This window comes from Centropristis striata, chromosome 7 (assembly GCF_030273125.1).
Source record: "Centropristis striata isolate RG_2023a ecotype Rhode Island chromosome 7, C.striata_1.0, whole genome shotgun sequence".
NCBI classification, from domain to species: Eukaryota; Metazoa; Chordata; class Actinopteri; order Perciformes; family Serranidae; genus Centropristis; species Centropristis striata.
In genome coordinates this window covers 34,099,821-34,116,542 of record NC_081523.1, presented here as the reverse complement: position 1 = coordinate 34,116,542, position 16,722 = coordinate 34,099,821, and the positions used below count along the sequence as shown (strand labels likewise).

Genomic DNA, 16,722 nt, shown 5'->3' with positions numbered 1-16,722 from the left:
GTAGTGGATCTATCAGCTGAAATATGTGACTGTGATCATACAGAGTACAGTTTTATACTGGAAAAAAAAGGTGATAAAGAATGACAAAGTGTTTATCCTTCATGTCAGCTCACTTGGAGCGGTTTCAGTGAATTTACCGTAAATATCACAATACGGGAGCACTACATTTTATAGAGACGACTGGCTTGACTACGGAGAAGCGAATGACGGCTCACTTGACCGCAGTGTTCAAACTATCTCTAGCTGGTGTTACAGCGTAGCCTGCTGGACAAAACAGTTAAACACACAAAAGAGGCATTTCTTAAATAAAGCAGAAGATGATTATGATCATACAGGTGGTGGAAATACAACCACAAGAACAAAACATTTTAAAACATAATGAGAGTAAACAACCTGCAAGAAATATGATGATTGTGAGGATTTTTTTGGACAATGCTGGTGTTTTTTGTTTTTGTTTTTTCAGATCAGTTTTGAGCAAATATTATGATAAATGTCTCATTGATGGTAAGGGTTGACTGTATTTACTGATTTTTTTTTCTGTTTGGACCAATTTGTGACACAGAAAACTGCATCAGCAACAACATGAAGTTCTTCACAGACTGACTGAAATTAAAGATTGATAGGAAATGCCAACAGCAAAATACAAAACACTAATTAACAATCACATGCTGAGTTTCCATCTGTAACTTTAAACACATGCAACTGATTTAAATAATCAGAATATTACCTTGTAAAGTTTCTGAACACTGGCATTTTTTTTTTGATAATTGCAGTTTTAAACAGCACAAATGAATAACCATGCTTTTTTAAAGTAAAAATATTGTAACACTACAATAAGGGTCCTTTAATTAACGTTAGTTAATGCATTATTAAGCATTAATTAACTGTTTGAAAATACATGGACAATCATTATTATGTATTAGTTAGCATTAGGTAACAAATTAGTTAATGTATTAATAAGCGGTTAGTTAATGCTTACTACTCAAAGTTAGTTAATACATTATTAAGCATTAATAAAGGTTGAATAATGTAATTAGTTATCATTAAGTATGCACTAATCAGCATTAAGTAACACATTAGTTCATATATTAGTAAGCCGTTAATGTCTCATTTACTAATGGTGTTTATTTGGAGGGAATAAGCATTAAGTAACAGCTTAATACATTAATCACGAGCTATATGGCGTACATGTTACCTTGATGGGCATTAAAGCAACACTATGTAGGATTCTTGGTAATGATACTGTGTGGTTCCTACACACACAGGAAAGTTGTTCTTAGTAACCTGACACTAACCCTTAGTATGCGTGCCTCATAAGCATTACTTAACCATAGATAACCATTAGTGAATGCTTTTTGGACCCTTATTGTAAAGTGTAAACATGTATCCCATAGGTAACACTTCATAAATGCTTAACTGCCTCATAAGCATTACTTAACCATAGGTAGCCATTAGTGAATGTTTTTTGGACCCTTATTATAAAGTGTAAACATGTATCCCATAGGAAATGCATAACAGTTGGAAACTAGAAAATTTCCTCTGGGGAAATTCTGAAAGGGCCACGGGGGCTACTGCCGGTGTGTGTTCACTATGATGAGGTTCTTCAGAGATTTCAGACAATTAATACTAGTAATGTTATGATACTATATTATATACAAAGAGAACACCTACAACAAGCCTTCCTTTTCAAGTCTTGCTAGTTCTGTATGGAGCCTGGACTGATCTGTCACACAGACAAAAGGTCAGTGCAAAAAAGGACATTTACAAGAACGTTATGCTGCGTTTCAGATAACTCGGAACTCAGGCTTTTCAGACCCTCTACTTGAAAAAATGCATTGAATTGCAACCTAATGTCGGTGCTCCTACTCGGGAACCCGAAAAAAAATCTGGAGAATTAGGTGTTTACATCATACAACAATAGCGTCTTTGGGTTATTGAAAAGCGCTATATAAATTCAATGAATTATTATTATTATTAATAGGTGGTGTTAATGTCTGGAACGCTTTGAAGAAGCGAATTTCGGGGTTTTCAACGGGGAGTTCCCGAGTTCCGAGTTGTCATGAACGCAGCATTAGCGTGCATGAGAAATCCCCAAGTACTAACGGCTGCGGCCCGCCAAAAGCACCGGAAAGAGAAGGAAGAGGAAAAAGCAAACAAAAAAGATTATTAAAGGCTTAATAATAAATTATTTATTAGTTTTTAATAAAGCATTGTTCTCGCTTTAGATCCGGTAGCTGCAAAAAGCATAGTTAACTGTTGACAAGTGCATAGTTAGCTTATAATAGATGAGCAATAAAGTATATTTTAATATCAATAAGCAAACAAAAGAAAATGAATAAAGGCATGTCAAAGACATAATGGGTGGGTTATGGGTGTTTGTTATGCTATTATGAACAATTATAAGATACTCATGAGGCTTTTATTAATGATCTTAAGCATTTGCAAACTGTTAACAAGTTTCTTATAAGCGCTTATAAATCTCTCATAGCCTGCTATTAACTGTATTATAATGCCATTATTAACACTTATATAGGCTTATAAACACACAATAATGTTAATAAGCATCTTGTAAGGACTTACAAGGGCCTTATTACTTGTTAATTAATGGTTATTACAAGGACCTTAATATAAAGCGTTACCAAATATTCAGCTAAATATGAGTATTCACAGTATTGGACATAGGAAACATGAATACATGATTATATATGTAAATGTTGTTCTTACCTCCGTGAGCATCGTTATACTGTTAAGGACCATAAACCCAGTAAAACATTCTGCGGTCCAGAGAGAGAGAGAGTCCTGTTCTAGATCCTGGAGAGGAGATGGTTCACCTCTGTGGTCGTGCTTGTGAACTTGATTAAACAGGGAAATATCAAACTGTGTGGTGGACAAAATAATAAACAATTTTATACAATCCAGTTCAACAACAGCACACACACAGGACTGCTAATGTAGTGACAGCTGAAATCAATACCGATTATCTGATATGAATTATATCTTTATCTTAGTAGCGCTGGAAATGTTAAAAGTTTAATATTTTCTGTAATATTTAAGTATTTAATTACCTTTTCTTTGATAATGATAAACACTGTTATTTTAAATTGTTTTTTGTTGTGACATTTGTAATTTGAGAGAGAAAAAAGGTGGAGTGAACATCTAGTATGTGATTATGGTTCATCAAATAAATGTATGGATGCCTTGGCAGGGCACCATAAATGTAGGGAACATGCCTCACACGGGGAAAAAATGTAAGGAGTATAAGAGCACAGATATAAATAATGCTATTACTCATACAGAGGTACTAAAATAATGTAGTGAGTTTTGATGGCTATCAGAATTATGAAGTTATTATACAATTATTCATTATTGTAATAAAACATGAAACTTAATTTACTCAAGTCACTTCGGAATGGGACACCACTCTGTAAAACAGAGAAAATAGCCAATGTCTTTATCTGACATGAGATCTGAGATCAAAACCAATTAAAAAGCTGTTGATGTAGAGCTTCAGAGTTTTTCTGTCTTCATCCAACACTTTCTGAATCAAGTCAGTTATTTCTTTTTCATGTTTTTCCTGCAATTCTTTTGTTTCTTTTTATCTTTCTCCTGCTCCATTTCTTGTTCTTGCTGCTTCAGTAAATCTCTGATTTTTGACAGATTTGGTATCTTTTTGCCCAAATACTCTGAATGTAAAATAACTTGAAAACACATACAGCATTAAAAGTTGCATTAATGATAAATGTTATGATAATGTAACTTGATGAGGTTGGTTGTAACTCTTCTTCCTGCTCCTGTAGAGGCGCTGGGCGATAAAAGGCAGAATTACTTGATGTTCCCAAAATAAAAAGCTTCACCTTAAGTTGCATTAAAAACAATTCGATTTTTTCCCCCAGTTTAAACTCAGTTGATAAACAGTTTGATCTAGTTTTGATAAAGTTCTGTCGCCTTCTGCAATTTCTGACATGATCAGTGGGAAGAGCGAAAACTGTTGAAGCGGTGCAGAGGTGGGGTAAATAAAAAATAAATCTTCCCAGCAGACAAAATGTTTATAAAATAAATGTCAAAATCATCTCTTTATACATATATATATATATTTATCTCTAGTAGCCTATTAAATGTTTATTAGGGCATGTGTTGCATACTTTAAAAATGTGATATTTTTTTAAAATAATGCTGGACATTAGTTAAAATATTAATCAGATTTATTAAAAAATGACACATTCGAAAACTGAACAGTTACATTAGATATTATCATGAAATATTACATTTAACATGAAATACATTTAAGCTTTTCATTGTCAACAAATTTAAATGCATTGACAGAAACAAGAAAAAGAAATCTGAAGAGGTAAATGCAGACAGATTGAGCTCAGTAGTTCATGTTAGAGCTCCACCTGCTGGATAAAACTGAACACAGTGAAGCTGCAGTGGATCATCCTGTAGTGGATCTATCAGCTGAAATATGTGACTGTGATCATACAGAAGGTGGACACAATAACAGGAACACTCTGCAGGTTTATTGTATTTATATTCATAATGTTATATTTGATGCTTTTCCTCGTATCACATCACATTCTGAGTGTCTCAGACTGATGCAGCAGCAACACAAACCCTTACATTTACTGTGTCGCTGTCTTTATAATCATGATTTACAGAAGTTGACGAAATAATAAAAAGCAAAACAGAGATTAAGATGCTGATCATGAACTGTAACATTAGCTGCTCTCTCATCTCCTGTCTTCTCTTCACTGTCTGTATTAACCTCACATTAAATAGAACAATATAACAAAGACAACAGGCATGATGAACACATTTTAAGTTCAGTGTGTCTTACTCTTTATCTCAGGTGTGAATCCAAATAAACGACCACAAATGTTGGTTTGGAAATCAGATTAAAAAAAGACACTGCTTTTAACTCCAGAACAGCCAGAGAATCATCATGTTTTTAAGTTTTCTTCAGCAGTAAAGTAATCCTGTGATATTTTTCTGTACATCCATGGGTCACACCATACAGGAGCTGATAACAGCTGATTCTAAATACTTTTATATAAATATATATATAAAGTTAATCATAATTGGCAAACAATGTGGCTTATTAACAGCAGTTGTTTCCATCAAAACATTTCTCTATACATTATGACGATTTGCATGAGTAAAGCTTGATGCAAACACCAAGATTCAATAAAACTGTTTTTACACTGGCTTGGTGTTTTTTGTCCTTTTTCTGAAAAAAGTTAATTTTACCGAGTTGTGTTGCAACTCAGTCAAATATGAAATATAAATAAAATGTCAAAATACACTGGAGGGGAGCTTTAACAGGTTCTATTCCCCACATATAAAAATACACACGAGGCACAGATTACTGCTTAGTAGCCTTCTTTTTCTCCACATTACAACAACTGGGAGTCACTTGAAGTTCTTATCTCATGGCCATTTATTTGTGACAGTGTTTGTATCTGAGAAAAAGCCTCTGCAGAATACACTTTGTCACATTTTGCCTTTATCTGACACAATTTTTAGATCTGAGATCAAAACCAGTCAAACTCTGTTGACAAAGCTTTAAATACCGAATAAGCTTTAAGCAACTGTATCAGAACCAATCACTCAAATTTCCCCAAAATGTTGCGCTGCCTTCATCCAAAAGTTTCTGCATCAAGTCAATTACATCTTTTTCATGTTTTTCCTGCAGATTCTTTTTTCTCTCTTCATCTTTCTCCTGCTCCATTTCTTGTTCTTGCCTCTTCAGTAAATCTCTGATTTTTGACAGATTTGGTATCTTTTTGGTGGAACGTTTCAGTAAGTCATACATATCATGTTGTTTTTTCTTCATGTCTTGTTCGATGCGGGCTGAAAGTGCCTTTAAGATGTTATATTGCATATTTTTGTACTGCATTTGTTTCTGGTGCTCTGCAATTTCTTTGATGCGTTTCTCTTTGAATTCATTGAACTCTCCAGCTTTCTTTCTGGTTTCCTCTTCGTGTGTCTTCTTCAGATTCTCCATTTTTTTCTCATAGTTCTCCTCAAACTCTCTTCTCTCCTTTTCCTCCTTTTCTCTTCTGATTCTCTCCTCTTTGATTATTTTTTCATAATTTTCTCTCTCCTGTTCATATTCTTCTTGAAGCTTTTTCAGTTTTGTTTCTTCCTCCTGTCGTCTCTGTTCATCTTCTTGTTCTCGTTTCTTCCTCTCTTCTTTCTGTTTTTCCTCCCAGTTCTCTCGTTCTTTTCTCATCTCTTCTCTGCTCTCCTCCAGTTTTCTTTCCTTTAATTCTGACTCTGATCTTATTTTTTGCTCCAAAACTTTAACTTTTTCTTTCCACTCCTGTCGTTGTTTTTCTTCTTCTTCTTCTCTCTCTTCCTGTTCTTTCTTTCTTTTCTTCCGTTCCTTGTTGATTTTTTCCTCCTTTTCTTCAAGTTGTTTTTTTCTCAGTTTTCTCTCCTTTTCAATTTCTGCTCTCTGTTTTTCCTCGTTGTCTCTTCTCTGTTTTTCCTCCTTTTCTCTTCTGATTCTCTCCTCTTTGATTCTTTTTTCATAATTTTCTCTCTCCTGTTCTTTTTCTTCTTGAAGCTTTTTCAGTTTTGTTTGTTCCTCCTGTCGTCTCTGTTCATCTTCTTGTTCTCGTTTCTTCCACCACTCTTTTCTTTCCTTTTCCCAGTTTTCTCGTTCTTTTCTCATCTCTTCTCTGCTCTCCTCCAGTTTTCTGTCTATAGTTTCCTTTGATTCTGACTCTGATCTTATTTTTTGCTCCAAAGCTTCAACTTTCTGTTCCCACTCCTGTCTTTCTTTTTGTTCCTGTTGTTTTCTCTTCCTGTCTTCTTCTACTCTCTCTTCCTGTTCTTTCTTTCTTTTCTCCCGTTCCTTGTTGATTTTTTCCTCCTTTTCTTCAAGTTGTTTTTCTCTCAGTTTTCTCTCCTTTTCAATTTCTGCTCTCTGTTTTTCTTCGTTGTCTCTTTTCTCTTTTTCCTCCTTTTCTCTTCTGATTCTCTCCTCTTTGATTCTCTTCTCATAATTTTCTCTCTCCTGTTCATATTCTTCTTGAAGCTTTTTCAGTTTTATTTGTTCCTCCTGTCGTCTCTGTTCATCTTCTTGTTCTCGTTTCTTTCTCTCTTCTTTCTGTTTTTCCTCCCAGTTCTCTCGTTCTTTTCTCATCTCTTCTCTGCTCTCCTCCAGTTTTCTTTCCTTTAATTCTGACTCTGATTTTATTTTTTGCTCCAAAACTTTAACTTTTTCTTTCCACTCCTGTCGTTGTTTTTCTTCTTCTTCTTCTCTCTCTTCCTGTTCTTTCTTTCTTTTCTTCCGTTCCTTGTTGATTTTTTCCTCCTTTTCTTCAAGTTGTTTTTTTCTCAGTTTTCTCTCCTTTTCAATTTCTGCTCTCTGTTTTTCTTCGTTGTCTCTTCTCTGTTTTTCCTCCTTTTCTCTTCTGATTCTCTCCTCTTTGATTCTTTTTTCATAATTTTCTCTCTCCAGTTTGTATTCTTCTTGAAGCTTTTTCAGTTTTATTTGTTCCTCCTGTCGTCTCTGTTCATCTTCTTGTTCTCGTTTCTTTCTCTCTTCTTTCTGTTTTTCCTCCCAGTTCTCTCGTTCTTTTCTCATCTCTTCTCTGTTCTCCTCCAGTTTTCTTTCCTTTAATTCTGACTCTGATCTTATTTTTCGCTCCAAAGCTTCAACTTTCTGTTCCCACTCATGTTTTTGTTTTTCTTCCTCTTGTTTTCTCTTCCTGTCTTCTTCTTCTCTCTCTTCCTGTTCTTTCCTTCTCTCCTCACATTCCTTGTTGATTTTTTCCTTCATTTCTTCAAGTTGTTTTTCTCTCAGTTTTCTCTCCTTCTCAATTTCTGCTCTCTGCTTCTCTTCTTCCTTTTCCTTCAGGATCTTCTCCACTTCTTTCTGTATCGCTGCCTCGGCCTCTTGCAGCATCTCATTGGTGTAGCAGCTGCCTCCATTCTCCTTCACCATGGTGTCGATCTTTGTTACCAGCTCACTGACTTGTTTGTGGTTTTGTTTATCACAGTTATTGAACACATGATATCTTCCTCCAAAGTCAGAAATCAGTTCCTTATAGGATTCATCACGCTCTTTTTCAATGTATTCATCAATAGAAATCTTGTCCCGTTCCAGTGAATCTCCTCTGGTGAAAAGAATGATGGTGAACTTTCCAGCATTCTTCCCAAAACCTTCCTTGATGCGTTTCAATGTCTCCTTCTCCTCTGATGTGAGTCTGCCAATTTGTAACACCAACAGGAAGACATGTGGTCCTGGAGCCAGAAGACTGATGCATCTCACCAACTCTTCATTAACTGCTTGATGGGACAAAGTTGTGTCAAACAGACCAGGAGTGTCGACCACAACAACAGGACGACCGTCCACTTCACTCTCTGCTTTCTGACACTCTTTAGTAACTGATATGTGACTTGATTCAGCTTTGAACACCTCTCTTCCTAGAATGGTGTTTCCTGAAGAACTCTTCCCACAGCCCGTCTTCCCTATCAGCACAATCCTGAGACTCTCTGGGCTCTGCTGCTCTTCATCACCTGTGAGACAAGAACAACAGGAGTTACCTTAAAAATTCACAGTTGAAAGAACATTACATCCAATGTATAATGTCCAATGGTTGGTTTAGAACACAGAAAAATACATTATGATACATTATTTTTATATATCTAACCCTCTCAACCCCAACAAGCTGTTTCAGAGCATTTTTAGCTCACATTTTACTCGCCTGGCCTTGTATCCACTGCAATATATAAATCTAAAGTAAATAATAAATCTAAATAATATATAAATATAAAGTCCTACAGCTCTATGGAATCAGCACAATCATGGCTAGAAGTGGGAAGAACTCAAACATGTCTTTGTGCAGAATAACACAGAAATCAGAAAAAAAAAACTCAGAGCGCAGAATTTAATGATTTTAACAGGATCTGGTTAGTGCAAAGCTTTGTTTTGGACATGTTTTAAATTATACATGTAGAATAAAGTGATTCTGACAGAAATATCAACATTTTAAGCTTTGTTTGTCACTTTTTACAACAGAAACTTTTGTAAACCAATGATCCATTTGAGGACTGTTGGAAATTCAATCAAATTTTGACGATGAAGCCTATTTTAAAGAGGGTTAAATGTGTATGTATAATACTTACAGCTGATTGTGCTTTTTGTTCTCAGCTCCTTCAGTTCAGCCTGTAGTGTTGTTATCTTTTCCATTTGGGCAAATGCAAATGTTTCTGTTGTGTAGCAGAATGGTTTGTCTTTTTTGGGTCTCAGTCTCACTTTTTCTAAACTGTCCAACAGCTCTGGGATCTGCTGCTGGTCCCTGATGTTGAGGACAAAGTGTGTTCCTCCACAGCTCTGACGGAGCTCCTGGATGTCCTTGTTTTCCTTTAGAAAGTTAACAACATCTGGAGCTGTAGGATCTGACTCCACAGTGAACAGAATCATGGTGAAGTCATTGACTCGAGAGCTGAAAGTGTTCTGGATGGTCTCCAACTCTCCCTTGTCTTCATCAGTGAGGGGACCCACAGGAAGGACCAGGATGAAGGCATGGACGCCCTCAGGATCACAGAGGGAGATACACCTGATTGATTCCTCCATCACTTCCTCCTGAGGTTTTCCATTCAATGCAGGCAGCTCCACCAGGGAAACCCAACGTCCACACACCTCTCCCTGATGTTTAACACACTCTTGGCTGGAGACTGAATGAAGCTCTGTCTGACCTAAAATGGCCTTGGCTGCTGAGGTCTTCCCTGCTCCAATCCTCCCACACACAACCATGTTTAGAGCTGCTGTCATTTTTTTATTTGCCGTTTCTTCAATCCTCTCCATTAATGATCTGTGGTTATCTTCAGACAAACTGTAGTTTCTTCCTTCACAGTTTTGAAGGAGTTCATTAAAAGTGAAAGTCATTCCACTCTCATGCGTCAGGATGACCATTGAGAACTTAAAAGCATCTTCGTCAAACAAACTCAGGATGAACTTCACTCTCTGGCTGTTCTCCTCTGTGAAGTCAGAAGGATTCACTAACAGCAGCAGAACATTTGGTCCAGGAGGACAAAGACTCACACAGTACTGCACCTCTCTTCTCACAGTCTGCTCAGACGGACTGAACATGTCTGGAGTTTTCACTACTGTTAATGGTTTCCCTCTCCACTCTCCATGCATGGCCACACATTGCCTGGTTGGGGAATGAAAACTTTGGTTCCCGATGATAAAGTTACCAAGTTTTGTCTGTTTGTCATCACTTTTTCCCAGTAGCACAATCCTGAGTGCAGATGCTGTAATACAACAGGGAGAAAGACAAAATGGCATTAACTCATTATGAGACTGAAGTCAGAGTGCTCAGTGTCAACATTTTGTTGAATATGCTGTGAATGGGTGTCCCTGTGGCTCACTGGTTGATCGCATACCATTAAGGCTGAGTCCTTGTTGGAGAAGACTCAGGTTTAATAATAATAATACATCTCTATGTGAATGTTGATTAATTACAATTGACCTGTGATTTAAGGTGTAATTAAAATAACTCAATCTCCTGCAAGACATGAATTAAGTCAAGCTTATATAGTTTGGTTGAACTGGTCAGCCATAGTTGAAACAATAAGGGTCAACTTTCTCTATTTGTTTCATACTATAGTGTTCCTAGCTGCAGGACTCGCTGCGCTTGTGTTTTACTAAGATACTTTAGGTGACACAGTCCATTTGAAATTGATCAGCTCACAGACCTGCATGGACAATGTTTGGGCCCTTAGCCTTAAACAAGTAGCATACAGTAAATATAAAAATATGAGAAAAGGGGCCATTGTATTTCTTCTAAAATGTATTTTTGCAAATACCAAGTCACTTAATAAAGACGGATAGGCAAGCAAATTATTTAGCATTAAATCGTTTCAATTCTATTAATTTTCAATTGTGAAGAATTGTGAGATGTGTTTAGAGCAATCAAGCACATGGGTTTTCTTTGAGAGCAAGAGTTGTGGGAGCTGTACAGGCTGTACAGGCTATATCAAACAGCCCTGAGAAAAGATAAAAACATGAATTTGCTTAATTTCCTAATTTAATCAAGGATTTGTGTAAAGAAATTTGAATGCCTTGTCAGAATTTTTTTTTGCACTTACCAGATGCTTTAGCAGCAGCTGGGACGATGGAAATCTTTTCTTCCTTTTGTTTTGGTCTTTGATGATCACCTGCTAAAGTAGATGTTGTGTCCTGGAATACATCACAGCTCACATGCTCTCCATTGTTCTCCTTTGCAGTTTGACCCAAACGTGTTAACAGCTCTGGACATTCAGGGGTCTTCTGCGTCAGATATCTGTTTCTACATTTTTTTATCATGCCTCTTAAGGGAGGCTGTTCACTGTATTTTTGTTTGGAACTTGAACTCTCCTCTCTGGGTGGTGATATCAAAACCAGAGAATGATCAAATGATCGCTCACTGAACTTTTCAAGGACTCGGCAGAGTCTCAGTTTGTGTTCCTCAGTGAAGTCTTCAGGCTGTAGAACCAGCAGGAACACATGAGGTCCAGGATCAGAGAGTCTCACACAGTTTTCTACATGTTCTGTCAGTTTGTGTTCAGAGATGTTGGGATGCAGCAGATCTGGAGTGTTGATGAGAACTATTTCTTTCTCTTTTAGCGGTCCTCTGTGTCTCACACAGTGGTCTGGTTCTTTCCAAGTGCTGAACACAGCCTTTCCCAGTATCAAGTTCCCCACTGAACTCCTCTCAGACCAGCTGTTCCCCAGCAGAACAACTCTCAGCTCAGACACTGAAAAGAAAGTGATGAATAAAAAATGTACGTCAGTAAAAATGAATAAAATAAACCACAATTTCAAATGTATGAGGAAATAAATGCCTTTCAAGGTGAATGTTCCAGCTGTTCTATTCTGGAAAGTTCAAAGTCACTAGTGATCCTGAAAATATTCAAATAAAATAAAAAATTTGAGTTTGTGCCTACCTCCTACAAAAACTGTAATCCGAAATGTTATTTTAGAGTAGGGTTGTCAAAAGTATCGATACTCAAAAAAGGATCGATACTAAAACGTCGTATCCGGATACGATACTCATTTTCAAAAGTATCGATTGAAAAGTGTTGTTTGGAGGTATTTTGCCTTCGAGCCTGACGTGCACGGAAAGCCAAAGGACGTGGATAGGCCTGTGTGAAAACACTGCTACAAGGCGGTGGCGACCAAGTCAAGCAGTACTTCAAACTTGGCGAAACATCTTAAGGACCGACACCCTGGCCTTTGCAGTGAATTTCGACAGGTTAGTGCCTTTCGTTTCAAACTTAGCTATTACTGATGTTATCGTGGCCAGTGGCTCGCATTAATGTTGGCCATGTTATTATTAGCCATTAGCCGCAGCTAGCAATTAAAGGATGACGTCACGTCAATGATTATAAACAACGTAAATAAATAAATCAGGCATGTGGTATGCTCATGTTGAGTTAATTGACACAGTGTCAGTATACATAAGCATAGAGTTAATAAGTTTACATAAATGTTGGTGACTGAAAATTGTTATTTTCTCTCTTTAAGTCCCAGAATGAAGCAGAGAAAAGTCGACCTGCGACCAAACAGCAACACACACAGCCGACTCTACCGTCTGTGTTTGACCAACAACAAAAATATGATGCCAAGTCCCCAGAAGCTATGAAAATAAACAGAGCTGTGGCAGAGTACATATGTATATAAATATTTAATCTGTGGTTCTGTTCATTTTTACATGTTGCATTTTTCTTGTTCATAAAAATATTTCTGTTAAATTTTGGGGTCTTTGTTTTTATCCTTGTGGTATAGAAAATGGTATCGAGTATCGAATATTTTCCTGAGTATCTGTATAGAGTTGAAAATTTTAGTATCGTGATTAATTCCGACTCAGGTCAGTTTAACCCATTTAAGCCAGGAAAGCATTACCGCATTTGTACCATTAAAACTGGGAGCGCTGTTGCGTTATTCTACCATTAAGGCAGGGAAAGCGGATACGTCGTTTTGTAGTATTTGTTGTTTTTTTCCACCTATTTTTGGCCAATGAAATGAATCAGAATACATGTGGGAGTGTCGCAATGCAACATTGGACTTTTCCAGAACTTTGAAATCATGGCGGAAAAAAACTATAGCGGAGGAGCTCAGAAGTAAGTGACGGAAGTGATCTTGATGAAAACAGCACCGGCGATTTTATTGCTGATCCGGACTTTGAACCCTCGGAACCAATCGACCGGCATTTATGGATAAGGAATATGTTTTTAGACGACATATTTTCACCGAAGAACAGACTGATTTGTGGCCATCTGGAGATAATAACAATAACTATACTAATTGATTGTGATGATGATATAAGAAATCATTTTTTATGTCTTATATTACTTTTTGCGTCGTTGAGTACCCTGAAAAGTGCAATTTAGATAAAATGTATTATTATTATTAGGATTATTATTAATTTTTTTTATTACAGTAGGCTAATGAGAACTATGTCTATTTCTTCCAATGGTTTGCATCTTGCTAATGTATGGAAGAATTATCCTATCTTTATTCAAGAGCGTAGATTTTCAGTTTGAGAGCATAATTTGTCTTTCTCGTGCTCAGATTTGTTCTCCTCTTGCTCACATTTTGCGCTCGCACTCAGATTTCTGCTGCTTTCTTTCAAAATGTGTGCGTGCACTTAAAAACCACATGCTTGTGCTCACATTTCTTCTTCTTGGACACAAACATTTCGCTCGCACTCAAATATGTCCTGTGCTCGCTCAAATCAAAAGTCTACGCGCTCAGATCTCAACTCTGCGCTCTCAAAACTTTTGTGCTCGGACTCAGAACACGCACGTCCTCTCAGGTTGAGTTGTCTGCTCAGACTGAACGATGTCCCGCCCTGCGCTTAAAATAGTGTGTTTCACCAGCCAATAGGGAGACAGCTAGATTGTGGCCCCGTCTTAGGTGCGTTGCCTCGCCTTTTTGAGCGCTCCGGAGGGGCGGGTATATGGTCTGTTTGTAAAACTGCTTCTCTCTTAAAATACACCAATTGACCATATTAGCCAGCTATTTGAATCGTCACCTATTTAAGACGCAGCATATTTATGTAGAATTAATCTTAAGTAGTCCTAAAAAGAGTTATCGTAGTTTAGATTATATATATATATTTTTTATTTTTATTTGTATATGTATTTATATATATATATATATATATATATATATTTTTTTTTTAGGCAGTATAGCGGTGTTACGATAGTCCAGTGGTGAAGTACACTCTCATCTGTTGCATTTTAAACCATGGGTCGCCGGTTCGCATCCCATCCGCTGCACTCTTGCTGCATGTCTTATTATGATTTAAAATTTTAATTGATAAATTAATGTAACAGTAAAACAATCCGTGTAACCAGCTGATTCTCTTATTGAAACGTTTAACAAGAGATGATGGGTAAATAGACTTGGCTACCTGATTAAAAAGGTATAATGAAAAATACACTATGATGATGATAATGATTTGAGGATAACATTGGTGCGCGTAATGCAGTGTATCACCGTCCTATTTACGCGGTCAAAGCCAGGGAGCGCGTAATTAGGCTAATGTTGGTAATGCTTTCACAAGAAGAAGACTTTGAGCAGGATTCGGAGCGCGGCAGCGAATGAATGGGAGACGAGATAGATCGCCAAAGACCTCAAGTAAGTTCATTGCTAAATGTTGCGAGAACTCAAAACACATCGATCATATACAATAGTTTCAATAACAGTACAGTAATCATTTTGACACTCGTACTTATCAACATATATAGCGGGCCGCGCAGAGTTGAGATCTGAGCGCGTAGACTTTTGATTTGAGCGCGCACAGGACATATTTGAGTGCGAGCGAAATGTTTGTGTCCAATAAGAAGAAATGTGAGCACAAGCATGTGGTTTTTAAGTGCACGCACACATTTTGAAAGAAAGCAGCAGAAATCTGAGTGCGAGCGCAAAATGTGAGCAAGAGGAGAACAAATCTGAGCACGAGAAAGACAAATTATGCTCTCAAACTGAAAATCTACGCTCTTGAATAAAGATAGGATAATTCTTCCATACTAATGGCCATGTATTAGTTTTATGCATAGGATTTTTATTCAGTCAAATGTAACATTTGCTGAGTTTGTTGAAAACTTTATTGAAGGTTTGGACAAATAAACTGAACTTCTCATGAAAGCCACGGGTATAAGCTCTCAAATACTTTTTGAATTTCATTTCTATCTGCTACAGAGGCTGAAAAATCTTCTGTTGAATTTCCAAAAAAACTTCAGGTTTTAGGGGGTTCTTTCAAAATCGCCCATAGGTTTTCCAGGCATTTTTTTCTAGGCGTTTTAGGCCTAAATGGGTTTACTCACTGGAAGGTGGCAGCAATTCATAGCTGCTTCTCCGCATCACAGGTTTCAGATAGTCTGACACTGTAAGAACAGAGATAGATTCACATGTAATTTGCCTTATTTCAAATTACATTTCTGAAATTAATTAATAAAAATTCCTTTTACTTGCTGCTGACATCACAGGGGGAGAGGAGGTATGAAAACATATCTTTAAAAAAATAATTTAATGACACAATGAAATGAAGGTCCCCCCCACCCTTTTTGAGCTCTCTGGAAGGGAACAGCCAGATGTCTCTCCTCCCATGATGCCTGCTGTTTATGACTCCTACAGATTTGTGATCACCTCATTGACATGACCTCTAACACCACTTGGGGTCTCCTGTAAAAAGAGACCAGAGCCCCCTTATCTTTCTTTCTCTCCATCATCCCCCAAGTAAATCAAGTCATATCATTTGTTACAATAATTAATAATTATTTCTGATAAACATTAATAATTCTGATAGCTATCTAACCACACTTTCGAACCATGAGACCCACACAATCATTGTTCAGGTTCACCCATGGGCGGGACAGCATGGTATGGTAACGCCCTTTTCAACATAAATAGTGCCCCGTTGCGAGGTATCATTTATTCATAATCCTAGATTCCCAATATAAGTGGTGCTCCGTTTAGAGGTATCCATACACTTATTAAGAGACATCCTATACCTGGACCAGATATTCCAACTGTGCATATGATAAAAATGGCAGTATTTACAAATGGCTTTGTAAATGATTGGTTTCGTGTAAGTTTTTACATACACATATAATATATTTTGTACAATAAAGTAATATGAAGAAAAAAGCCTCACCATGCTTGGCTTTCACTGTTATTGCCAACATGAGACATTTCTGGATCGTATTTAACAAATATGATAGAAGATCATCATATTACTCCGTCTTGTAAGTTACAGAAAAAGTATGTTTCTCAGATGGGAGAACCGATATCTTGGCCATTAGTGACTGACACAAAACTAATTGCTGTGACAAGAATGTGTTGATGGATGTTTTTTCACTTAACGGCTGGCTAATTAGCAAAGTGATCACAGAAAAGTCATTTATCGATAATATGCTTTCCTACACTGTGACAAGAGTGATTAATTTGTTAACTTATTTAGCAGTTGGCTGGCTGCTAACATTATCTAACTTTAATTTCTAAGTTCACCGTACATTTTTGTTTCACTGGTTACACATGGTGGTGTAGGCGTTAGCAGTTTTGCCTCACAGAAGAGCCTGCATGTTCTCCCTGTGTCAGTGTGAGTTCTCTCTGGGTACTCCGGCTTCCTCCCACAGTCCAAAAACATGCACTTAGGTTTGATTGGTGACTTTAAATTGCCCCTAGGTGTGAGAGTGTGACTGTCTGTCTCTATCGGCCCT

The 16,722-nt window shown here is 37.1% G+C and overlaps 1 protein-coding gene across 1 annotated transcript in view; it reads right to left on the bottom strand.

Annotated features, from left to right (window-relative positions):
- Positions 1-4,353: 4,353 nt before the first annotated feature.
- The window catches only part of LOC131975156 (chromosome partition protein Smc-like), a 17,106-nt gene continuing 4,737 nt past the window's right edge, over positions 4,354-16,722 (bottom strand). The window contains exons 4-7 of the mRNA XM_059337724.1: positions 15,328-15,387; positions 11,104-11,751; positions 9,136-10,266; positions 4,354-8,526 (exon numbers count right to left, since the gene is read on the bottom strand). Coding sequence (XP_059193707.1) covers positions 5,591-8,526; positions 9,136-10,266; positions 11,104-11,751; positions 15,328-15,387 — 4,775 coding nt within the window. The 3' untranslated portion in view covers positions 4,354-5,590. The remainder of the gene's footprint in view (positions 8,527-9,135; positions 10,267-11,103; positions 11,752-15,327; positions 15,388-16,722) is intronic.